We start from the raw sequence: 26,735 nt of genomic DNA, 5'->3' as shown, positions 1-26,735 counted from the left end.
CTCGGTTGCTTCACTCCATCGGGGCTCGCCGGAAGCGGCTGCCTATAAACAGAAGGCCGCTTCGAGGTGATGATTCGTAGAGACAAGATGTTGACAGCAAACATGGCCATCACGGGTCAGGCCCGATCGGCAGCGAAGCAACACGTCTCCTGACGTCCCACGAAGTGATGTTTCGCAGTTCCCCGGGGGAGTGTGGGGTGGGGGCATGCCTCTGTGAGTGTTATTGGTCCGTGTTTGATGCCACGTGTGACAGCTCGCACATCTGTCTGCGCGCATCTCGCCGCGCGGCCATCATGTGCTCCTGTGTGTCTTCGCGCTTGATGGACGGCGAGCAGACAAAAAGTGTCCGAGGAACAGCCCGACCACTAATCCAGTGTGTCAGGTGCCCCCGGCGGGTCCTCCGAAGCAACAGTTATTGGATCGCCCCACCTCCCTTATTCTCAAAATGGCAGCCTGGCCCAATAAAAACATCCCTGTGTCACACTGAGCACCTCAACCTGGCCACAGATAAACGGGCAGATGTTAGCAGCAGCGCCATACGGACTCTAATTGTACCATTTCACACCCGATACCCTTTATTTACCGGTCATCTGCTGCGAGAAGTGGGAGCAGATCCGACGAGGGTAATTGTAGTCGGTTTGCAACTCCCCCATCATTAGTGATTGACCAAAGCGTTTGCTTTATAATCAGACAAACACGCTGAATTGTTTTTTTTTTTTCAGAAGTCACTAGTTTGAAATGCACTAGACTTTGGGAAGCATTTCTTTTTCACAGGATTGCTCATAACACACCTCGACTCATCAGGGACTGCTGAGCTTCTGCAAAGCAAGTTTATACAGAAAGGGAAGAAAAAAAACTCTTCTCATATTCTTATCTCGCTTTGCTAAATCTAGAGCTACTGTTTGTCTTATATCAGATACAGACAGATAAATGATAGTAGTAGTTGCCAAAACATGCCAAACGTGGTAGACCAAAGGTGTCAAATACACATTTTAGTTTACAAACCAATTTCATCTGGAGCGCGTCGGACCGATAAAAACACTGCCCATAATAACTTTAGAATTTAAACTTTCAAGTGTTTCTTCGTCGCACAGAGTATATATTTTGAAAATTGGCAATATTATCACATAACCAAACAATTACTCATGAAAATTACTGCAATCTACCACAAGTTGTATAACATGCAGCACACAAGCCAAGATCCAATACACCTGCATGTTTGTGTAATAATTTTATTGATCATTAAAAAAACAGACTTTCTGTACTATTTAATAACTTAATTTTGGAAAGTGATTAGTTGGTACATGTGAGTGACCAGGTTGTCTAGATTGTTACAAAAACAATCTTTTTCGTTTTGTTGTGTTTTGTAATTCACAAAATATTGGGCTTTGGTTATTCTGCCTTTTCTTTAGTATTTAGTGATTGAACTGAGGGCAAATGTCATTGATATGGATGGACAGACTGAAACTGGTAATTGGTTACCTTTTGTTCCTCTATTGAAGCCAACAAACAGGTTTGGGTGAATTAAAATAATATTATTGGTCAACTTCTGCACATGTTGGTGTGTCGTCTTTGGCTTTGACTCAAAGTTTTTTAAAACCCTCACGTCCATCCTCCTCGCTGACCGTGGCTCTCAGACGGGCGGTCAGGTTTAGTGGATGGGGGCTTGCAGCAGCAATAATCCCCCTCTTACAAGCAGGCTCACTTTTTTAGTTGCAGCATCGATAGGAAGCACAGCAGAGGAGAGAAAGAGCTTCATATTTCTAACGGAGGACATAGCGTACAGTATACACTGAGTCTTTTCCTCATTATCTCTTTTTTTTCTGGCATTCATCACAGCTGAAGATATTGTAGTAATAAAGGAGCTTTTAAAAAACTGCACCCATTGTCTTGTGGGTTTATTCCACATTTGGCATTTGGGCTTCGTCGTACTGCCCCCTGAGCTTCACATAATGATAATGCCTTTTTATAACTGTAGTTAAATTGTGACCATAGCTGTACATTGGTGGTGATTACCAAGCCCCATAACAGTTTGATTACGACCAATGAGAACATGCAGGATGCCATTTTAACCAAGAGAAAGATCTACTATAAAGCTGTCACTTTGGTTTCAGATCAGGCCGCCGTAGAGGAACGGAATGAGTGAGTAACAGGACTGTAATGCACCGATGAAGGGCCTGGTGGCAAGGGAGTAAAGAGGAAGGGAAGCAATAGCACTCCCAGGCAAAGTGCTGGGGATGCACTGATGAGAAATGATGGAGGCAAAGAATGAAGCGGGAGGGAGGCGAAGACTTTCAGTGGAAAAACAAGGAAGAGATCCGGAATGTATGCTGGAAGCTGCTGCTGTCACGTTGTGATGGACGAGGCTCCGAACGCCACTGAATAATAAGCGCCTCACAAATTGGATTGCATCACAGCGGGCCAAAAAAATTCACATACAGTCTGTCGTATGATGCGGCGCGAGCCCGGCGGCCATCACATGCCGCGCGGCGCGGCGTCAACCGTGGTTACCTAACGCGCAAATGACTTGCCAGTCAGACTTGCCGCCTCGGACACTCAGTGATTGTTCATTTTCAGGCAGACCAACACGCCACTTAATGCAGATCATAAATCAAGCACAGGGGAAGAGAACGACGGAGGAGATAGGCGGAGTACAGAGACGGGGCGATTGTCGCTCCCTGTTTCCATTCTGTAAGGCATTTAGTGGATCTGTTCAGCGTGTAGACTCGCCATTAGAGGGAGGGAAAAGGGAAGAAGAGAAGCTTTTTGTACCCATGAGGTCAGCTTCAGCTCTCTCTGACTGAGCTGTTAAGATGTTCTGACTCCTCCAATAAAAGGTGTAAAGAGAGGGGTCAACCAAGTGCTGAGCCCCCAACTCCAACGCCCCCCCCCCCCCTCTCTTTTTTGTTTTCATCTTTACCTTTACTTCTTGGCTATTTCTCAATGTATGTCTTTGTGTCCATAACCTGGACACTTGAAGCCCCATCCTGAATTAGCAGTGGATATTGTGAGGAGAAAAGAATTCTTTCCACAACCCTTTGGGGAAACAAATATGCGAGAGCACTCTAAAAGTATTTAGAGTAGCTGAAAGTAGAGGAGAGCAACAGGGTTAGAAGAGAAGAATGCACTCTCTACACATACAAATGGCCGGAGGCGCATGGTCTTGCGATTCACTTCACTAACTTGGGGCCTCCAGACCTGGACTTGCTTGAACAGTCTAGCAAGCAGACGATAGTTAAGTGTTTGGGGTGAACCACGTGTTAAGATTGGGCAGGAAGCCATATTTGCCTTCTTAGGAAGAGCACTCTCACCGTAAGTACTGTATAACAAGGCTGGTTCATTTCAGGGTCTTTTTTTTTTTTTTTTTAATCTATCAAGGTGAGGTAATTACAATGTTTGCTGAGGCCATGACGGTATGTAAAAGCACAAATTGTCAAGAGTTATCATCTTCACAGCATGCAAAAAAATCCGTAGCCCAGAAGGCAGTAAAATGTCACTAAGTGTTGCACACAAGCCTATAATCTGGTCAAATTTACTGAAAGAGACTGCACAAACTACGGCTGTATACAGTACAATACACTGCGCAATACCACAGTTGCATGCAGAGAACTGTTGACTGAAATCCATCAAACACCCACAATAATGAAGGTGCAACTCAAATGAAAACACTCAGCCACTTTCATAAAAGAACAAAGGTGTTTCCATTCATCGAACGTTGATCACAGTTTAAACAACCTCAGTGAAACCACACTGCTCCCCAGTATTAGTGTTCAGTCAATGTGATGTGTAAGTGTATGTTTAATTCTCACACCCTCAGTATTGTTAGTTTTGAGTTACTATGTAAGATAGTTTTACTTGATCACACGGTCAGAAGGAGGCAATACAGAAAAAGTGACCTGGTCTTCTGACGAATAACACTTTCAATTCTTGTCACTTTAACATGTAACCAATAACAAAACTCTAATAAGGATGTTTCATTTAGATGACAACACTAAATGTTGAGGAATTAATTGACCAATTTCACAAAGAGCTTGTAGTTCGTGCTGAGCAAGCAAGTCATCTCTGTGAAGGCTATTATTATTATTATTATTATTGTTATTATTAGTGTTGTTGTTGGTGGTGGTGGTGGTTTTTTTGTTCCTTTCATGAAAGTGGACGCTGCATTTGCTCAATAATACAATTTCAAAATAACACCTCAATTGAAAGGAGCAGCAAGAAGAAAAGATTTCTCTTATATCTCATATTTGCCCCTTACTCTGAAAGGGGGGGGGGGGGGGGGGGGGGGGGGTCTGATATCACCTACACTTGATTTTCAGTAGCCTCCAACATCAACACAACAATTCTAGAAAAAAACAAAACAAACAAAATGCTCATTCAGTACAAATTGAAAAGCTCAAAACAATTGATCATCCATGATGGTGTTTTCTGCAGCTGTACATGTTTTCATCGCCCAATATCTCGTGCAACCTTTTAAATCCTGAAGTTGGGAATTCCATATTTGAAACAACTGAAATACATATTTGTTTGAAATTAGTCTGATCAACTTGGTGCTTGGAATCAAATCTACTGCTATGGTTGTCATCTTCTGAAGTCAAACCAATTACGTTTTGCAGGATTCCCAGTAAAAAAAAAAAAAAAGAAAAAAAAAGTTTAAAAGTGGTTATGATATCCAATATTTTAACATCCACTCCATTCATTCTGAAGTTTTGTATGAAGTCTTACATCGTCTACTTCGTCTTTGTGTGTGTCAGGACTGGCGACACAGTAAAGATGTATAAATGCAGCTCGAGGTTCTTTAATGCCTGAATATTGTGTTGCACAAGCAAGAAAAGTTCACTTGGTCTTAACTTCTCAGTCACATTGGAGTGAGGCTGTGCATAAAAAAGCCACTAAGAGTTAATTGAAGTCAGGCAGCTTAGTCACATGTCGCTGCTGACAGCCAGCCCTTATTCTTCTGGTTGGTATTGGCCCTCTGGTGCTCTGCGGCTCCTTCTGATTGGATCTTGCACAGTTGGAAGGTATCTCCAATTATTGGCCTGTGGATAAGGGATGACAGAGAGAGGGAGCGAGAGAGAACATAGACGTGGTGAAGGAAGTAATGACGAGGAGAGAGACAGCTTAGTAATGCAGATCGAGAGAGGGAAAAGATTGCTTTGGGTAATTAGAGAAGTGACAACTTTGATTTCCACATGACTGCTGCTGGTGATGGTGGAAGTGGAGTGGAGTTGGGGGAGGTGGGGGGTGGGGGGGGTTTCTTTTGCTCACTCCGGCAGCCACCCTCACACAAATCCACCGTGGCCAAGATGAAAGGTGGCGAAGATCCTGTCGAAGCAAGGAGGGGAGCGAGAGAGGGGAAGAAATGAAATCGAGCTGTTGGATTTATAAGTGCTGCTCAGATGAAAGATGAGCCGGCAGTTAAAGGGGGTGGGGGGGTGGGGGGGGGGGGGGGGGGGGGGGTGATATCATCAGCTTCAGATGTGCACAGAAATGAGTGGTGGGCGATGTGTTTACATTGAACAAAGGATGGTAGTTGAAAGGTAAATGGCTTCCCTCCCCCCCCCCATGTGTCACATGAAAAAAAATAAAAACCTTGTATGCATTTGATAGCTTCAAAATAGTATAAGTACATTCAACCTATATATCTGGGTCGGAGTCTTTTTTCCTGAAACAAGGACAACACATCTGACTGCTGTTTGTCACTTCTCTTGATTTCACTCCTGAAGCTTTCCTATTCTGTCTGTTGTCAGGATCCTGACTGTGAAGACATTGACTGAAACATGTGTAGCAGACGCCGAATGAAATATTTATTGTTGAGCTCCAGCAGATTTGATCTCTTAAAGAAATGGAAACTAAACTTTAGGAAGGAGAAACGGGGACGTTTTTAGAAGGAAGGAGAGATTCGGTAGCATGAGGTTACGCTCCATCGGGCAGTAACTTCTTCAACCCATCTGCTCTCAAAAACACCCAGTGGATATGAGAGCAATCCATCTAAAGTTACCTAATGAAAAACAGAATGAGGCTGGCTTTACGGAGAGAGGTTTCTGCGAGAGGGAGAGGGGAGCAGAAATGGCCGCTGGCCAATCGTCTCCAATGTAATCTCCATTTTTTTGTGGATGGATTTCCGATGTGTGTGTCCTGTACAAGGGCATCTGGCTGCCCCTGCAGAGCGACATGATATAGAGTTGGCTCCTTGGAGGGTCTGCGCGCCGACACTCGCATGTCGTCACACGGGCGGCGCACACAATGCACTGATACCCTACTCTGCGTGCGATCCGTTTGCTTGGATGATCAGCGAGTTTCGCTCGACCGCCAGACAAGCGACACCCGACACTCCCCGCACGCCACGAGCAGGCCTCCCTACCCGTCCTCCCACCTCGCTCGGCGCCTCCCCGAGGTGCCAGTCAATCGCCGTGCCCTTGCCCTGACCCCCCGAGCACCGCAGCTGTGATACCTACCCACGTGCGGGTTCCCATCATGGCTGCTGATCCAAGCCGGCGCTTCGGGCGGCAAAACATGTGGCGCAGCAGGGGGACGGACAGGTGGTCTGGCTTCCAGAGCCGAAGCAGCAACGGTGTGTCGAGGTGAACTGGGGGGGGGTTACGGTGCCGCGGGCGTGTGGTCCGGGCAAGCGCTGAATGAAATGGAAAAGTTAGCTGATTGAGTGAAAATGTGAATCTGAGCTTCAGATTTAATTGGGGCACAAAATATTGAGTTTAACTAGCATGAATGAGTTCTTACACTGACGTACGGTTAAAGCTCATTAGTCTATTTTCTACCTGCTTTGGCTTCTTGTGGCTTTTGCACCTTCCAATGATCAAACACACCTACATCATCGTTCTGACACTTTCAAGTTTTCTTTTTTAATCTCATGGTGATTGGTATTGGTGTTTTGTCGATGTACTTCTTGGCCTATCAATACAGATTTTTTTCTTTATCGGGACTCACCAATTTATTCTTTTTTTTTTTTTTTTAATCAATGTGGCTTTTAGCCCCTTGCATTACTGATTAACACTGGATCATTCCATTTCACTTGATCCACAACATTTTTTCAGTCTTTGCTCGAGAGAATATGATCATGATCCTTCAGAATAAAATGTTAAGTTTGAAGCATTAATTGGCTGCATTGACTGAAGAATTAGACAACGCACAATTAAAAACCGATTGGTGTTTATGTATAATGTCAGGACAAAGACCTTTTCGGTCAATTCAGACAAATATGTCTGTCTGTGATTAGAGAGTTGTAATTCCAGACAATTTTGTGCATCACATGACAGATGTTTCTATTGTTTGATGCTCATGGCCATACAGTTTTTGGAGTCATTTTTGTAGATAGTCATTTTTGGCTTGACATATGTGAAAATACTGTGATCTGTATCAATCTGATTTCTGTAGCGAGGCAATTTAATTTGTCTACTTTGTTTTTATTTTTCCCTGTGTAAAACAAATAGATGAAGTTGATTTATTTAGTGGAGAGAAACATGGAAGAGGAACTGAGCTTCAGCAGACACACAGCTCCTACAAAGATGATTCCAATCCGGGTAGAATTACTAATTGATCGGCCTTTGATTGATGCAATAACTGCACACTAACGTCCGTCATTATAATATCTGCTACTGTTGCCAGTTATACATGCCAGCCAATTAGGGTTGATTACTATGTGTAATTGAGCTGTTATGTAATGCTAACTTAGTTTGATAACTGTTTTGGACGGCAGTTGTTGCCATACCTCATTATTTTTGAGCAAAAATCTCAGAAATTTTAAATGTAATATACTTGTATAATCATAAAAACTGCACCAAAAAATTGCATTTTTCATCGACTAATCCTTCAAATGGCCAAGATGCTCTACCCTGAATGGTCCTCATTGCTTGTGGTATAGCATTACCAAGTGGTATAGCATTGTTTCGTCGTCTTTCACATCAGTCCAGAGAGGAAGGGTGGGGATCGTCCCGGGACTGGAGAGTCTGTGCGCGATAACGACGGACATGGACAAGCAGCAGGGCCCAGCTGTTTAATCTCTCCCCGCCATTCTCATGCAGAGCAGGCTTCAGCCGGCAGGGTGGGAGATGTTTCACTCGGAGTGACTTATTTCTCAGAGGACCCCCAATGCAAACGCGTGCAAACGAACCGGTCGGACACGCAAGGCTTTAGATCCGCGAGGGACACACGCAAACAAGTGCGGCAGGAGTTTGTGACTTCATCCTCGGCTCCTCGCCGCCACATTGCCTACTCGACAACTTCCATCTTCCACCTCCTTTTGTCTGAGTCGAGCCATTGTTCGGTTTGTTGACTCCTCCGTTGCTGATGACTATGCCGTCGTTCGCCCTTGCTTGCCGGGGGAACCAGGACGCACACACATTTACATACGGCACACAAACACACACGGTCCAAACTTCCAGTGTGTAGTAATGGATTGTGTGCGTCGGTGTACTACATTTAATCTCCCAGTAATAAGCTCCCCCTGTTGCCAAGAAGCGAAGGAGAATGGAGGGGTGAAATGGAGTGAAGGTAAACAAAACAAAAGGAGGGGAATTACGGGGACAAGAAGGGACGGGGGTGTGGGGAGAATGGCAGAGACAATAAGGCAAACAGAGGGAACAGTTGAGCAGAATGAAACAGAGGAAGGTAAGATGCAGGTGCAAGAAATTATGAATGATGGGAAATGGGAGGTTGTTTCAGAGGTGTGAAGGGAGAACGGGTCACTGGGAGGTATTACTGCGAAAATGTGTCTGGATGGGTTTTGGCAACGGGGTGAGAGAGAGGACAGAGTGGAACGTGGATGAAGGACAGTTTGAAAACAAGAAGAGGACAAGCATAGAGGGAGAGTGTTTGGACAGAAAGGAATGAATAAGTGAGCGAGACAAGGAAAGTGGATTAAGGAAAGAAGGGATGGAGGAGAGAAAATCGAGGGACGGGCTGGAGATATTTGAGTTGCTGATTTCACTTCTGCTTTTATTAGAATCAAATAGTGCATTTTAATACGAAAGCTTTTAAATCTTTCTAACTTAATAAGTAATAGTCTTGCGGGCTCCGCTCTTTACTTTTTAACTAATAAGAATCAGTCAGATTTATTGGAGTCTTGGAAAACCAAGTGATGACGTGGTCTGACTGCTCAGTCTTGCTCTTAATTCTTTATTAAAATATGTCAGAGCGTGGAAAAAAAATCACAAGTTTGAAACAGGCAGATGACAAAGTTTTTGTTCAGTTATTAAAGACTCCATGGATCTATTATTGAGTAGTTTGTCGGGTGTGAAGAGTCTCATCTTCAGTTGAAATATAATTATGATATAATTATGATTATGACATAATACAATACACTTTTGGGGGGGAAGGATCATCTATGCTTGATGGTAGAACCATTAAAGACGAGTTAGTAGATCTTTCAGTGAAACGGCCATATAGCAAAATTGTAATATTTGTTTTGTTAGAGAAAGCTTGTGATATTGCCAAAAGCCTGGAGGATTTGTTCTTTGTGGTCAGTTTTACCATTTTTCTTTATTTTGTGGTTTTCAGTGAAAGAAAAGAACAAATATGAGCCGGTCAGAGAACCATGTGGGGTTTCTGTTTGCAGCAGCAGCCACAGGAATTAACCACACCGATCCCCATTGGTCATTCTCACTGCTTCACGTGGACAATTTCAGCTTCTTCACTCCAGTTTGTGCCAAAATGTAGAACCACACAGAGTAAAATTGAACATTTATTCATTGGGTTTTTGTGGTTTTAAAAGCTTTATTTGGCCTTATTTGATTGAGATGGTTTGATCATGTGACTGGACCCATTAAAACGGATGATTCAGGGGAACTTTGGTGTCATCAATGGCAAACCCTGAAGAGTTTTAAGTTAGGGGTATGTGCATTTAAGAAGCAAACAGCATTGTTGCTGTTGTTGTCGATTGAACAAGAATACTATCAGACTGTACAGAATATTAAAGCTACTCTTTGTAACTGCATCATAATTTTACCTGGGGGTGGAGAGGAAGAGGAGGAATAAATGGGGTAATTTGCTCGGTGTGGGGACTAAGGGCTGCCACAAGAGGGAGCACTTTCTAATAACTTTTCATTAGGAATGCTGATGGGAGGTGAAGAGTGATGGGGAAATGAGCAAGAGGAAGGAAGGCCTTGGAAAAGGCTTGAAAAAGTGTGATTTTGTATGGGATTAATTAACTGGAAGGAAAAACTAAATAAGAAATAGTTAGCTGGGCCTCGTGCATGAGGTGTAGTTTGATTTTCTCTTGGCTCTATTATTCATTTCCTATCCATACCCCTCCACATCTCTCCATCCCCCCCCCCCCCCCCCCCTGTCTACTGGTAGTGGCATCTGTCTCTCTCTCCCCTAATTCAACAATTACAGCCGAGTACCATTGTTGTCACCAAAATGGGGTGTTGCAAGTGCTTGTACTGTAATCGTCTTTCCAGAAGGCAGAGTAGAACCTCGCCGCTCTCCAATGCGACGCCGACACATGCATGTAATTGCCACATGACAGTAATTTGCATTGCAAAAGAGAAAAACAAACATTTCTAAGAGCGAATTCACACTTGAGCACCTCAGCACACCTCCCAGATACATCCTCTATGGGCTTAATTGAAGCATTATTACAAGTGAAAGGCTTCATGGCTGTCAATTATGTGCCGCGGAACAATCAAAACATCCACTAACAGTTGCTGTATCCGTCTCTTTCCGCCGGCCTGCACCTGTGAGTCAGCCCTCAGCCCCGAGCGAGAGGCGCTACAGGTGCTATGGTAGCTCTGAGTCATGTGCCCGTACGTGTAAACAAAGACGCATTCTTCTGCCGCCCGTCTGCCCGCTGTCATTCACTCCCCCAGCCTTCTCCTCAGCCCCCCCCCCCACCCCTCCCGCGTGCCCCCACAGCTGAATCTGACCACGTACAGGACCTGCAACACGTGCACACTCACTCCACCGCCCGCGTGCAGCCGTTGCAGGCAAGGCAGGCGTGGGTAGAGAGACCCCTGGGGAGTGGAAGGAGGTACTGCAGAGCTGAGAGGTGGTCTATTTTAGATCACTGCAGCAGCACAGAACGATGGAGGGGAGATAGAGAGAGACACAGAGAGACAGAGAACAACTAAATGTACTTGTGAGGGTGCAGAATTTACTTGGAGCTTTTCTATTTAGCGTTCAGATATTCATCACTGACTTCGCATCGCTCTACTAAAACACCAAAGCATCACCATCTTGATTGCAATATGACAAAATCACTTTGAATTTATGTGTTTTCTGTTTATATGGATCCAGATTTGTAACGGTGGGTAGAGTAGCTACAATTCCTCACATGTTTGGTAATGTGGACATCATTGAGTCTCTGTACCTCTGAGTTCAAGTGAATTGCTGTCAGTTTGTTTTCCCATTCATATCTGTCATTCACTTTTTTGGTTGACAATCTGCTGCTTCCTTTTTTCTTGTTCTGACTGACTGCAGGCAACATGGGAGAGTAACTCACAACACCATCTTGTGGTCAAATGTGGTATCACACAATAGTCTTGGCTGCAACCAGTATTTAACCTTAGTCACACATATTTAAAGCAGTGTGCTGCTGTGGAGCAGCATGCAGGGAGCTGGTGGGGGGTTCAAAGACCCATTGTGGCCCACTTCTCTAACTAATAATGTATGAAGCTAGAGAAACACTCTTTGGATGCTGAAGTGATGGCTATTGTAGATTTGCGGCCTTAGCACCGGGTTGAGTGTTAGCGATCTGTGCTCAACACAGGCTGCATCATTTTGCTTGATGTCCAGTTTGTCTGACTTTGTCCCCGGAAGGAACAAACCACAACACAACCATCTCCTGCTTAAAAGGTGGAAGCACTTGAAGCTATATTTGTTATCCCTTTTTGGATTCTTGTTTTTTTTTGTTTTTGGCCATGAGAACATCTAAAACATTGATGACCTGTGGCCACGACTGTCCTTCATGGTTTCAGCGTCCATCGATGCTCTCAGAAATTCAAATTTCCAACTTCCCGACTCTCTTCCGCCGGCGCAGTTGTGCTTCAGCCTCTTTTTGCAAACATGCTGTAAATCAAATGATTTTTGTGGAACCCTCTCTGAACTCCCTGAACCTGTGCCAGCGCGGCTCTTTGATTTTCGTAGCCTGTAATCTACAAAGATTGTCGCTTGACACTGACAATAACTGCTAATTAATCCTCTGACACTGCCACCACATTAGACTTCATCACGACCACGACCCGGCCACCGCCGGCCCTTGTGCCCCCCCCCGCCCCCCCACATCCAGCTCCCTCCCGGCTGGAGGTGTACGCAGCACGACCCTGAGGTTGATTGAAGTGAAGTGAGGGATAATACGTTTGTGCGGCACTGATGAAACTTCTGTGACACGCTGTGGAAGTGATGCTAATTGCCAAGTGCCACTGAGAAGTGCTCCATTAATGCATCTGGAATAGACAGGAAAAAAAAGAAAAAGGAAAAAAAAAAAAGAAACCTGAGGAAAACAGTGCTGACAGTTTCACTAAATCTTTTTCACTTTAGTTGAAGTGTTGGAGTCGGATGCAAAGTGAAGCGACGGTCCACGGGCACAAAGCCACACCGTTGTCGGATTGGAGAGGTGGTGATTTGCTAATCAGTGACTCTTTTGTGTGCAATGGGAACTCTAATGTGTCTTCCTTGGAACAACCATGAAATGTTTAGTTCTGTGTGATTATGTGAAATGACAATGCTTTACTGCTGACACTGTCTTTTCTTCCTGCTTTATCCTTTCACTGTGTAACAAATCTGTTGTTCACTGACTGCTGGTTCTGTGTGCGATTCTAGTTTCATGTACTAAATGACTGCTAATGCTTTTCTAAAGTGATTTCACTTTGCGTATCACCTATTTAATCTCACTAAATCTAAATTATGCATAAATCTGTTTAACTTGTTCGTGCTTTTTTAAAGAAAAGAAAAAAACAACAACCATTTAAACTCAAGGTAACTAGTATGCTGTTAACATGTCTAACCCAACAAACCAGCCCAAAAAAAACGCAAGTTCTTCCTGTCCGAACTAAAGCTGCATTAAAGTACATAACTTGCTAAACGTTTGCCATGTTGCCCTTCTAACCTCTAACCTTTTCAGATTCTCTTGTAACCTCTCTTAATTTGTCTTCTCCAAATTTCTTAAAGGGAACTTTGATAATGAGCGCCTGGCTATTGCTAGACAAAGAATCCCATACCGACTTGGTCGGGTAGTTGACGAGTGGCTACTCGACAAAGGTAATAAAATCCCTTTAACTCCACTAATGATCTAACCGTCTAACCTACCGTTAACCACCACTCTGGAGGAGGTGCAGTGCCACGCAGCAAAGGGTGAATGTAATCTGGCTCTTTCACTGAAGGTCCCAAATCAAATTGGAACAATCGGAGCAGTCGCTAGCGGCTACATCGCTAGCTCACGCCTCCCGGTTACTATTCATCTCCAAACATGGAACTCCGTTGGAAGACATGTCGCTGTCTTCCATTTGTGTTTGGTTAAAGCTACTCCCTGTGGAACAATTGGCAATGAAATCCCCCCCCAAAAAAATATGTATACCTTCTGTAAAAGCACCTGAAACTGGGGCTGCATCTCTTCAGAGGATAACCCCCCAAATAACCCAACATAACCCCCCAATAACCTGAACACATGCAAACAACCTACTGACTCCGTTTTCTTCTTTCCTGTGTCTTCTGTTGGCTGAATGTGAATTCTGTATATTCAATCATGAAAAAGAAATCCGGGGGAATAGAAAAAGAAAATACGACTATCATCTCTGGACCCCTTCTCCCCCCCCACAGAAAAAAAAGAATCCCCCCCCCCCTCCCCCTGCCACCTCCCATGAATGTCACTAAAAGTTAAAGGGACTCTTGAAGTGTTCATTCACATGCAGTGTTTTGGGTGCCATTTTGCCCGCCCCACCTCAGGACTTAGCTTGCGCCAGAAGTTTGAAATGTGGTCCGCCTCCCCTGCATCAAAGTGATCATCCTTTAACCCTTTGAGTGCCGAACGTCCCAACCTCTTTGTCTTGTGCCGTGTGTTTGTGCTGCTGAAGGTGGTTGATTCTTCACACAAAATAATGAGACCAGCACTTTAGCCGAGTCACAGTCACACATAGTAACATTTACTATATACATTATACATTAAAAAGAAAGGAAAGACGTTTTTTTTTCTGTAGAATGCCTGAATGACAAAATCTATGAGACTTCACAGCTATGTTTGCATTAGCTGCTCTATTTGCATAGGAGATGTGTTGAGATTATCATGAATTAAGCGTTTCAAGCCAATTAGCTTCAGGGGTTCCTTTTGAAACGGCATTGTGAGTGATAACACATGCAGGGATGAATTCAGGAGATTAAAGAAAGAAAAAAAAAGTCTCCAAGAGTAAAATGAAGTATTCATGCGACAGACAAACAAGAGAAATGAAGAGCGCTTGCATATTTATTTCATGGAGACAAAACAATCCTCACATTCCATCTCCAGCTCCTGCAAACCGACTCCTGCTCTCACCTCCGGTGCGTTGGGGGGAGCCACTTTTTGCTGAGGGTAGTCAGCGCACAAATCAGAATTAAAAAAGACTTTGGAGATGAAAGTTAAACGAAAAAGTGGATCAATAAAAAATGACTTGCCCACTTATGAAGTGATTTGTGCGCGCTATGAAAGTCTAAAGAGAATGAGCTTGAGACTGAATGGATTATTCTCTTTCTTCCATAGTTTGCAATGAGTCGGTTTAGGGGAGGAGGAAGGTAGGCAGCAGGAATAAACATAAAAACCTCATCAAGTCTCAAGTGCAGGCTTTGATCAGGACACACTCTCAGGGCGGAGGAAGGTTCGCATATTTCTTAAAACGATTGGTTTTGTCAGACACACGTCATGCACCAAAGAGGCAAAGCGGTTGCATAAAGGACACATGAGTCTAGATAAACGAAGGGGGATCCCTGAGCTCAAAGGGTTAAAGCTGTTTGTCGCTTTGATCAGGAAGCGGATAGAAGTCAACACTAACAAGCTTCTAAGCAGAATCTAACCACCGAACAGCAAATCAAACTCCACCCACACTAACCACTGGGGGCTTCTCTTTTCACTCCACACCTGCCAATTGACCCGATTCGGCCGACTTCCTCACAGCTTTGCCCCGCTGGTGACCAAATTCAGAGAGCCCTCAGTTATAACCTTGTTATAAATTACGTTCTAACGTTGGCCCCGGATGTCAACATTCGGAAGAACTTGGACAGGTTGCGGCAGTCGTTCAGGACGACGGAAACAAAACCAATCTAAACCAAGCTAACAACGTTCTAACTCCTGCTTAAAGAGCCAGACCGCCACATGTCCCGTCCTCGCCTCCACAAAACTCAGAGGGTTAAAACGAAGCAAACCAATCCCAAATTCAAGAGAAAGACAAAGGTCCCTTTAACATTTATTGTTTTCACCACTGGAGAAATGTATGTCGATGTATTCTGCTGTGTGTTGCTTGCGGTGGCGGGTGAATGGTGGGTCTGAATGTGGTAAACAGCCCAGATCATGCCGCGGGAGACATCCCGCAAATGGTTCAGGCTGTGTGGCCAGTTTTGCTGATTTTTGTCGCACAAACGCCTCTGGGGGTCTCACCGTGATTCAGAGCTGGGTTTTTTAACCCGAGTGCAGAGAGAAATCAGCCCCCGCGGGTCTCCTCTTCAGGTACCTTCCCCAGTCAGGTAAAAGAACAAGCAAAATTCAGCGTCAGTCTCAAGTTCACACAGACGGATGCCAAACAAGAGGCTAATCGCCTGCATTCACCCACACAAATCAGTATTTCAGTCACACCGGGGGAAAAATGGAAGTCATTGGAGGCCACGCAGCGTCCTGAGCCATGCTGCTGCCCTGTCTCGCCACATCTTTTTCCAGAGCCCTCATCCCTTCTTCCCTACTGTGCATGAGGCAGATCAGAGTAAGCATCCACGGGCGACTCTGCGGCCGCTGACTAAATCCAAAATGGCAGCCATTACGGAGAACCAATGGAGGGGAAAAAATCCTGAGTCCCAAAAGTTTCCAACAGCTCTATCTGAGACAAAACTCACTCAGATGCCTCCCTTTTCGCCTTTTCTTTGTGACGGATCTGTCATGCCAGGTTTGCTTCTCTCTGTCTAATCCTCCCCTCCATTCCACTCTTTTTTTCTTCTCTTTGACCATTGGTGCCAGCCTTCTCCAAGACAACAAAACTCAGCAGTGGAGCCTTTTTTTTTTTTTGTGGTTAATTTAGAAATAGTACCAACATTGGAGCGCAGCTTCCTGAACTCATCAGGGAGCAGTACAACAAAATAAAGATTTACAAACATTGAGCAAGAATCAATTTTCCCGCCGGTGTTCGTTTAGCAGATGAGAACAAAAACAAAGTTCCCAGAAGGACTGGAGCATTTTCCTCTTTACATCTTCTTCTGGCGAGGAGTTTATCCCTGCAGACCGAGCTCCGAGTTCAGAGAGGACAAATACTAGGACACCGGGTCTCAGTAGCCTAAAAAGCAAGGTTTAATGTTTAATGTTTAATGGCACGGTGCACTCAGGTCCCCCCTCCCCAATTCTCCCTTAGTTCTTAATCGAAAGCAATCAAGTCTGCAAAGTTGGTGTGTGGCCAGAGCCCAAATCAAATCTCCAGACCAGGCGCCACTCCAGATCTGCGATTCACGATCCCTGCTTCATCCTCAGTGATTCTCTCACATCTGGCTGCGGTTGGGCAGAAAGCTTCTGCCTTTCAGCAAATCCCTGATGAGCTCCGCGTCCCGCTGAGCCACTAGCTTGTTTTCTCATTTGATCCCTTCTGCACTGTTACAGCCACATTTGAGAGAAATCACTTAAGGGAAACCGAATGAGTCGTAGCGCGCTTGCTCATGAGCGGCTAGGCGGCGACAAGAAGGCGTCTCTGTCGCGGGGGATGAAGGGACTCTTTACTCTTATTTCATGGTCCCCTACCATGAAATGGCCTAAAAACAGTATAGTCACAGCTGGAGCGAATGAGAAGAGAGCAGATTGTTCCCAGCTAACCGCCGTGCTATCTCTCTTTGTGCCTAACTAGCAGCATCGCTTGTTTAAGATCTACATACAGATATAGGATCAGACACAGAGCCACGATATAAATCCAGTCTACTCTTTTCTTCAATACTGGCCACCAGTAGCATGAGCGCCCTCAGCTGCCTCTGAGGACCTCGGGGGTTCCGCGCTCGCCTCCCAGGGCTCTCTCGTCTATCTTCATGGCACGTTTGGCTCTTCGTCTCCATTGTCAAGCAAAATTAATTCATCGTGTTCAAACCGAACCCGCCTTCACTTGTGAGGAGTTTCAAAAAAAAAAAAAAGGCAAAGCACTCTTAATTACCAAAGAGAGCCTTGCACTGAGGAGATAACTCGGGAACACTTCATAATCGACTTTGTCAGCATCCCACCCTACCCCCCATTGTGCTCCAGCCTTAGCCTCCCTCCATAGTCCCTTTTCTTTCTTCACAAAACCAAATTGAAATGGGGGGGGGGCGGAGTTTTTGTTTGTTGATGCCCAACATTCCGAAGGATTTGTACACATAAAGGCTTATTGCGTGGTCCAACTCTTTGTGGCGCCCGTCACTTGTATTGACGGAGATGAATTCCGGGCCCACCTCGCAACGGAGCTACTTGCCACCATGTGGCATCCCTCCTCTGCGTGAGATAACAGAAGAGGAGGGAGGATGAAGGAGGGATAATGATGACAATTGTGGGAGAAGCATGTGGCTCTCTCCAGAGACATTCCGCACCTTCACGTCCTTGAATATAGACCGAGATTTCCCGTTGCTTTGGCTCACAACCAGGGGGCAAGGCCTCGCCGCTGTACGCCCTTCTTCTCTCCACCTACTTTGTGGGGGTTATAGCAAACACACGGCTATTATTTTGCAGCCTCCAACAAGCAATCTGTGCATTAGCAAGCTGAGCGTGGCCCGAGCCCAGCCCACTCCCCGCTCGGGCTCAGCTCAGCTAGTAATTACCGACCGCAGCTCATCTGAGACGAGCCATTCCTCTCTCTGGGGAAAGGAGGGCGGCGCATTAATGCTACAGATTTGTTTCTCCAGCAGCTTTTTGGGGAAGTTTGCTTTTAGTAGAAGAACTAGCAACTCCTTATTTGTGTGATCAAACGCGAGCTTTTAAATCTGGCCTTGGTTGCATCAGAAAAAAACTGAACCAATTGCTTTACCTTCATCACAAGATCAGGCTGTGAGCAGGCCAAGAGCCATGCCAGTATGTCTGTTACCAGTCCAAAAAAAAAAAATGGAATTGGTCATAATTATATCCTCTTACATAAAAAAAAAACCTGTCAAAAATCCAATCACATGCTTCACCCATTTCCTTGCTTTTATCAAATAAATTTTTGTTTCACAAACGCTCGGTGGAGGGTAGGATTTCTTTTCCAGAACTTCATTGCTTTTTTTATTCTCGGGTAGCAGAGCTACCACGACAATCTTCACCTTCATTCAGCCAAGGCATGATTAATATTTAGAGGGTTTTGTTTTTACACCTCCCTTTATTACTTCTGTTAACGCCTATCCCACAGAAGAATATTCATTCAGTGCTCACAGGGTCACAATGGCCCATGACCTAAAAAAAATAATATATATATCTATATATATATAGATATATATTTGCCAAGTTACATAAGAAAACCAAGAAGAGGGTCAAAACAATGACTAAAAACAAACACACACGCATACAACTGAGCTGAATGACATGCAACTGTAAAGAGATGCAGAACACATTAACAAATGCAACACGGAACACAAAACAACCAAAAAGTGGGTCGGTCGAACCAGAAAAGTCAAATGAATAACAAAACAAGAAAGATATGACATCAATAAAACAAAGCAACTTCAAATATCAACAAAAGTGTGACAACGTGTCACACAATAACCACAATGTGACATAAAACAACCACAACGTAATTCAGGACAAGTTTAAAAATGCTTGAAGTGAATACATTAATACAAAACCGATATGAAGTGATGCCAAAAAGCCATAAAAAAAAATGGATGACAGAAATACAAACAAATGTCAAAATGCCACAAAACCATCACAGGGACATTAAAAGAAATCTGTAAAAGGACACAACGTTACACAAAATGGTCACACACAATTACCTTTAAGGGGAAAATAAACAAGTAAACTAAAGATTTAAAATCGTCACAAGACAAACCAACTCCACGGAAACTAGAAACAACCACAAAACAACAACAGAGAACTAAACATGAAACTCAATCAAAAATAATTCAAAAATGACTACAAAACTACAGAAGTCAGTAAAGGACCAAGAGAAAACAACTACTGAGATGATGAAACAACTTCAAAACAGGGACAGCATAATGGAACAAGGGCCACAAAGAACCACAAGACTTTCAACACAATCGCAACGAAATGCAGAAAAACTTCAGAGACTAAATTGATCTGAGACACAAAATCAACCACAGAGAGACTGAAGATTCAAAAAGAAGAGCAAAGAATTGCAAGTGTATGGACATTAGACAAAACATCACCGGAACAACCACAAAAATGAAATGTGAAGGCACAGAAGCACTAACAAAACAAACACGACAACAAACTAAAACAATTATAAAGAACACAATAGTGATCATAATATTGCAATATATATATATATAAAACAAGATACTGATCTAGGACACAGAATGACTATATGAAAACACAAATTGTTGTTTTATACATTGTCTGTACCCAGACAGCTGTGACTTAATATCCCACAATGCATTAAGAAGGCTTCTCACACTGCTCTCAGCAGGTGTTTACAAAGGAAAAGCAGTTTCAACTGTGAAATGACATGTTTGAGGCCTCTACCCAACATGATCTAACTTCAGAGTTTGATCACAGACTCTTGTCATTCCGACGGATTTCAAAGTGTTCCCAAAACTCTCGATAACTAACTCAAACCGCAGCTATCTTTTACAATCTCTTTGAAATTTCCCACTTAAACAATAACTGCAATCTACAATGCAAGTCTCACATTTTCAGATCAGTGCTCGTGACAGCGCGTCTGTCTCAGCGGGTTATTTTTACCAATTCTTCGCACCCCGGGGATAGATGGAAACCCACTTCCTGTATATGAGCACTTTCACGGTGACACGGTGGCTCACGTAACAGACAACTCTGGCCTCAGATGAGGAGAGGTGCCGATCATAAAAGCCTGCCATTACCACACAGTTAAGCATGTGATTAGTGCTAGAAAACAAGGGAGTGAGGCTGAAGGTGACTCACCATACATTTACCTCTACTTTTTTTTTTTAAAGCATTCGCATCACTTCCTCTTCTTACTTCTTTCCAGAAATCTATCTTTCCATCATTCTCTGTCTTTAACTGCGTCATTCCTCTTGTTCCCTTTATCGAGCATCGCCATAGACTCAATGCATCCCACCCCTCCCACCCCGGCTTTCTCGCAGTCCCCCTCGTCTGTCATCCCTCCCCTCCAGTCGCTGTCCATCCTTGGATAACTGAATGTGGTCGGACCTCGTGGAAAAAAAAAAATGTGGATTTGTTTGAAGATATTCATTAAAAACGGCACACAGAACATGTGGAGTATGAGAGAGTCTCCATCTCTCCCTGTATGGATTACCTGCCAGACAGAGAAAGGGGTGTGCTCCACATTCTATGTTATAAATGTAAAAGAAACCGCCGTCCTCCCAAGCTGCATAGGACATTGTGACATGTTGGGGTCATTGCTGCAAAGATTTGAGGAGGAAATCGAAACTACCTCACTCATTCCTCTAGCAAAAGCCCACTCTCTGTTTGTAGTGCCAGGGTGCCACCAAAACCCCATCACAGAGAACAATGCTTTTATCAATAGTCATGGCTGCCTAACATGCCACATAATTGGAGTCGTGAAAATCTTTGTCGCGCCAGCATCCCTCACGGAAACCCCTCAAACAGGCAAAGCAGTGCAACCCCGGCCGCTGTTTCACAGATAGCGTAGCCTTGGGATTCCGCGTACGACTTTGGCGACACGAACGACCGCCCCCCCGCTCTTTGGGCCTCCCGCGTCTGCGTCTTTCTGTGCAGATCGCTTCATCACCCAGAGCTATTTTTACTCCTACTTTGTATTGTGACAAATTTGAGGGCCACCATGTGCTGTTTGGATCATTCCGCATTATATTCCACCGTGGATTGAGTCAGAACCTACGCCAAGGTTTTAACTGTAACAGGGACTGACAGGAAGAAGAAAGTCGCCATAGATAGATAGATAGATAGATAGATAGATAGATAGATAGATAGATAGATAGATAGATAGATAGATAGATAGATAGATAGATAGATAGATAGATAGATAGATAGATAGATAGATGCGAGTTAGACAATCCAATATGCAAATTAGTGCCTCCTTGCTTTTATCCCCTGTGCCTTGTTATCTAACAATCCTAAAACACAGACAGATGAAGATAAACAGAAGAGTAGAAGCGTCGGGCGGCTTCGGTCTCAGCTCTGTAGCTGCAGTAACTCGTTGCAGAAGCCTGACCACTCCACTCTCTGCACTGCAGTTAATTAAGGCTTTGTGTATGCCTGTGAATGCCTCTTATAATGAGGCTCTGGCCGTCTGCCCCCCTGCCCCTCCCCCCCTCCCTCACCACCATGCCCCCCCCCCCAATGCCCTCGCGCCCTGCCTAGCCGCCCTCATCCCCAAGCCTCTGGCCATTAAATGTCTATCACCTGATGAGCCCTGGAGAGAGAGAGGAAGAGAGAGAGAGAGAGAGAGACAGGCAGCAGCCACCCAGTCCAGCTGAATTGGTTGGACGGACCCTCATCTCGGCACACACCGGTCCCCCCCCCACACACACAAGGAGAGGCGTATGTAAATATATTGCCAGTCGAACACGCATCGCTTGAAAAGGCCAACTATCACACACATAAAGGTCATCTCACTGACACATTTCATAAGTTATTATGTACGCGTGCACATGCCTGCTCCTCTGCAAGCGGCTCCGTCACATTAAGCGCCTTGATTGCATGTCATGCGGAGGCTTCTTTTTCAGGCCCGCCAACCAACCGCCCCCCCCTCCCGGCTCCTGCCCGCCGCCTAAATTGGCTCTTAAAACCGGCATGTCACTTTTGATTTGACCCGGCAGACCCCGAAACAATAACTTCATCAGGGCCTGTTAGAGTCTCATCCTGACCAGACAGCTACAAAAACAAACACTGATTTCCCTTCATCTAGTCTGGAGGGCACCTTTCTCCCTCCTCACTCCGTCTCTCTCAGACGGGGCGAACGCGTAAGTGGCTGCCACAGTGCTCCACTGCACTCAGGGCTCCTCTTTTTTTGTTTTCCCTTTATTTTGTTTTTGTTTTTTTTTGTTTTTTAACAAAGCAGAAGAATTCAAACAGGTTACTTAGAGGAGGCTCATGCTTTCATGTGCACCGAATTTCAGAGGTAACGTTAGGTAACCCCCACTGCTCTGCAATAATACGGCGCTTGGCTTTCATTTTATTACCGTCAGTGACTCATAACTTAAATTTCTGCGTGTGTGAACAGAGAATCCTTTGCTGTTTCAACCCAGCCAAGTGGCATCACTTGCCCCGTGTATACACGATCAACTTCTTCATTGTAACGGCCCACTAATTATAAAAGATGTCTCTTCATGTCATCCAGACGATGGTGTAGAAAATGTACTGTTCAGTTGAGAAACATTGCATGGGCGCTCATCAATTCAAGCATAAATTCAGGAAACTTCTGTTGGAGACTGATGCATTTCAAAAACATTAGAGCCACCCTGCAAGAGGATGCGAGATCACATGAGGTCCCACAGCTTTGCTCACTGTCAATGACTCCATGTCAAAAACACGTAAAAAGACACTTTCTTGAAAGTCGAATAGACCTGAGACACCGCCCATTGTTATCTGTGTGGTCACGATAGAGTCTGGCTCCACTGTAAAGTTTTGGCCCGTCAGAGATCAGACAGGACGATTCAGGAAGTTTCTAAGACGCGATCTGAAGGGGGCTCCAAAGAAAAAAAGACGGCTAGCCACTCACTTAAACGGTCTGAGAGAAACCCGAGCCGTTAGGTAAGCCAAGAGGAAAACAGAACTTCTCACCACTTCATGACGCTGTCAGTGGCCCTTGGGATCCAGGTAGGAGAGGTGTGTTTGAAATGGGAGACCCTCAAGGCCGATGTGTTTGTGTGTCGGGCGGGATGGTGGCGGGTTGGACGGGGAACCGTTGTATGTACCTGTGTTCAATCCTGATTGTTCAAGGTTGCACTGTAAGTACAACCGTGTGGCTTCTCCTCCCTCCTTTTCCTTGCTGATGTTCACAGTCCGACAAGCCGGCACATCGTTTCACCGCCATGTCACTCCCACACCGAACATACCAAGTGATAATAGAGCGAGAATTCAGCTATTATGTCAACAACGCATATGCCAGACATTAAGCCCCATCATCGTGGAGTTCGGGGACAGGAGCCGAGTCCCTTGTGGGTCCCTGACGGGCCTAATGATCTGATAATGGGATGACATGTGTAATGGTCCGTCTCAGTGGAATAGATTTATCTTCTCTGTTCAAAAGTTACAAATACACAGTCATTTTTTTTTTCCGTGTGTGTGTGTGTTTTTTTTTTCTCGCCTGCCCACGCACAAACATAATTGCACACATGTGCGCTAATAGACAGTATTTCTCTGATAGCCTCCACCCACCTGGGTGCTGCACATATGTCACAGGAAGTGCACCCCTATAGAAGGAGAGTAAATCATAATTAGAGTGATGAAGGAGCCTCTCAGCACCGTTAATTGAAAACAAATGGAACCTGTGCCCGTCCCCAGTGTCTCTCACACTGACGAGTGCAGGGCCGTCCTCACCGGCTCTCAATCTCGCACGGAGAACAATGGCAACATTCAACATTTAGTCACAGGAGACATTTGTCATCGATTCAACACACTGAAGTTACCAGGAAAGTGATATGAAGTGCGAACAGGAAAATGACGGCGCCTTCAAATCAACCCATAGAGATTGATCACAATGTATCTGTACAGACCACTTAAGGGTGTACAAAGGTTCACCATTAGATACAAAAAAAAAAGACAATACCTCAATCAATGACTCAGTATTGAGTCTTCTAGCTTGTCCCTGTATTGTTCAATTTACCATTTTTGGAACATAACACACTTCATATCAATGGCTTCCAACTCTGGTGCCTTAAAGCCTCTGGCCTGCATGATTTAGATACCTCTGCTTACACACCTGAATATAATGACTATGTCACAACCAAACTGCGAGGAAACTTCAACAAGCAGTTGTGTATTGCAGCAGAGAGAGACATAAACCATGCTGAAGGAACTCCAGTACCAGGAGAGCCCCGGTACTAAATAGTAAAGCTCCTCATCACACCCTCCTATACTTAAAAGCACACAAAGAAAAAAAGTTAATAAGCAAGCTAGGGATCCCAAAAATAAATCAATAATCACGTTTGCTTATCTTGTTGAACATTTAAACCTTCAGCAAGAATTCCAATCTCTTGTAGCTAGATCCGAACTCAGCTCGATGGAATCTAAATTCTAACTTCTGTGATGCACCAAACTTGTTTTATGAGTTATAAAAATGTGCTCACATAGAAACACACCACTCCATCCACCATATCAGTCTCCCTCGTGTCAGAGGTTCATACCATCCTGTCTCGAGAGAGTCGATATTTCCCTCTCAAATACCCACATTAGTGTAGTCTTCCTTTCCACAAACAAACACACTCTCACTTTCCTCACTGGGATTGATTAATCCATAAAAAAGCTCTTTGGCTTCTCCCATTCTCCCACTCTGAGTAATTACCTCCTGAGATCTGCCTTTCACCCATGTCCTTCCATGCAGTGCACCTCCACCTCGCTCCTTCACACCGCCATCAACACCAGTAGAAATAGAGGTCAGAGACGAGGTAAAGTATGAGGAAGTATGAATAAGACCTGAAGTGACATCAGCTGAAGGAAATCCCGGGAGAAAAACTACACCTGTCAGACCCTCCTCCACCAACACCGCCACTCCCACCTTCTCCCCACAAGTCACTGGTAACACATTAGTATTGGACCCTGGTTAAACGGTCGACCCTATCCCTCTATTCATCCATCTATCCGTCCACATGAATGGTAACGACCATAGGGAGGAAGAGCCCTGTTGAATTAAACATTTCCCTCCAATGAGGGTCTCATTTTCCTCTTTTTCTGGACGGAGGAGCGGGGCAATGCTTTTCTTCCCTTTTTTTATTCCCTGCCGACAGAGGTACTTTATCATTGTGCAGCTCAGGTGCATTGGAGGTCAATGACACAGCTCCAGCATTGTTCTAATATATTCCATCTCGGGGCAAATGAGATGCATTTTGCTGTGAACCTTCAGTCTCAGGGTCAATCCACAACTGCCCCTGCAATCTATTTGACTGCCAGATTCAGGCAGCATTTCTAGGAATGATGCACATGCCCAGCTACATAATGGCCACAACTGCAGCCATCCAGGGTCCAATCTCCCTAAAGTGTTACACAGGAAATCCCATGTGATTGAAACAGTCCCTCAATCTCCCCCCCGTTTCTCACGGCCCCTGTGTGTTACTTTGTATGTGTCGTTGGCTCTGAAACCAGGAGCTCATTTGTATTCTTTGCCTTTTTTTTCCCCCTTTTTCCTTCTCCACTACTTCGTCCTCTTCCTCCTCGCCTCTCAGGTCGCCAGCTGACGATCTTCAACAGCCAGGCGTTCATCAAAATTGGTGGTGGAGAGAAGGGGCGCCATTTCCAGGGCCAGATCTCTGGCCTGTACTACAATGGCCTGCAGGTGCTCAAGCTGGCGGCCGAGGGCGACCCCAACGTCCAGACCCAGGGCAACCTGCGGCTGGTGGGTGACGTGCCCTCGGTGCTCACCACCGACACCACCTCCACCACCCCGCTGGCTGATATGTCCACCACCATCATGGAGACAACCACCACCATGGCCACGACCACCACCCGCAAACAGCGCTCGCCCACCATGAGGGACAGCGTCACACAGGTGAGCAATGATGGGGTCTGCTTCGCGGAGGTGAGGCTGAGGTTTTCCTTGTGGAAAAAGATGATTTTATTGGCTTTTAAACGTTCATCTTCAGTAGCTCACTCGCCGTTCCATGGTCAAATGGATGAGCATTTGGAGAAATTTGATGTTAAACATAAGGTCGAACTTTCAGCTCTGGGTTCTCTGGAGACTTTCTCCCTCGTTCGCCCTCAGTCACGTTCATATGTTCAAACAGCCCTCCAGCCTGAGAGGAATACACAGCTCCTAATACACCAATCAACACGGCAGTTTTCATTTCCTCTAAGAAGATTTGGCTGACAAGGATCTAGCAAATCACAGCACAACCAAATACATCAACAAAGGCTGAAAGAGGGAAGACGGGGGGGGGGGGGGGGGGGGGGGGGGTTCCTGAGGCAGCAAACAGCAGGGTGACTCCGGGTGCAATAGGTTTATATTTACGATGACACTTTACACACATGCGTGAGAGGCTGTGATTTATGGTCTGATGATTAGCCACACGTGCTGAAGGCTCATAATTGCCGTCATGGAGAGCAACAATTAGCAAACAGTGGGGAATCGCTGTTCCCCGACATACATGGAGATGGAAAAGGCGGGTCACCAAGGCCCGGTATGCTCATAAAAAGACGTAATAACAGCATCCACTTGCTCTGAGGGGAGATGCTTCACTTTCTGCTTAGTGTCATTAGCTGCAAGCTGTGTATGGTGCAAAAAAAAAAAAAAAAAACACACACAAATATAACATCTGATATG

General features: G+C 44.9%; 1 protein-coding gene across 1 annotated transcript in view; it reads left to right on the top strand.

The window, feature by feature from the left end:
* Positions 1-26,735, top strand: part of nrxn2b (neurexin 2b) — a gene marked incomplete at its 3' end in the record, with an annotated part of 753,200 nt that overhangs the window by 705,269 nt on the left and 21,196 nt on the right. Inside the window, exons 18-19 of the mRNA XM_080519167.1 lie at positions 13,123-13,212; positions 25,642-25,964. Coding sequence (XP_080375293.1) covers positions 13,123-13,212; positions 25,642-25,964 — 413 coding nt within the window. The remainder of the gene's footprint in view (positions 1-13,122; positions 13,213-25,641; positions 25,965-26,735) is intronic.

This window comes from Blennius ocellaris, assembly GCF_963422515.1.
Source record: "Blennius ocellaris genome assembly, chromosome: 23".
Lineage (NCBI taxonomy): Eukaryota > Metazoa > Chordata > Actinopteri > Blenniiformes > Blenniidae > Blennius > Blennius ocellaris.
This window is presented reverse-complemented; position numbering and strand designations above follow the sequence as displayed.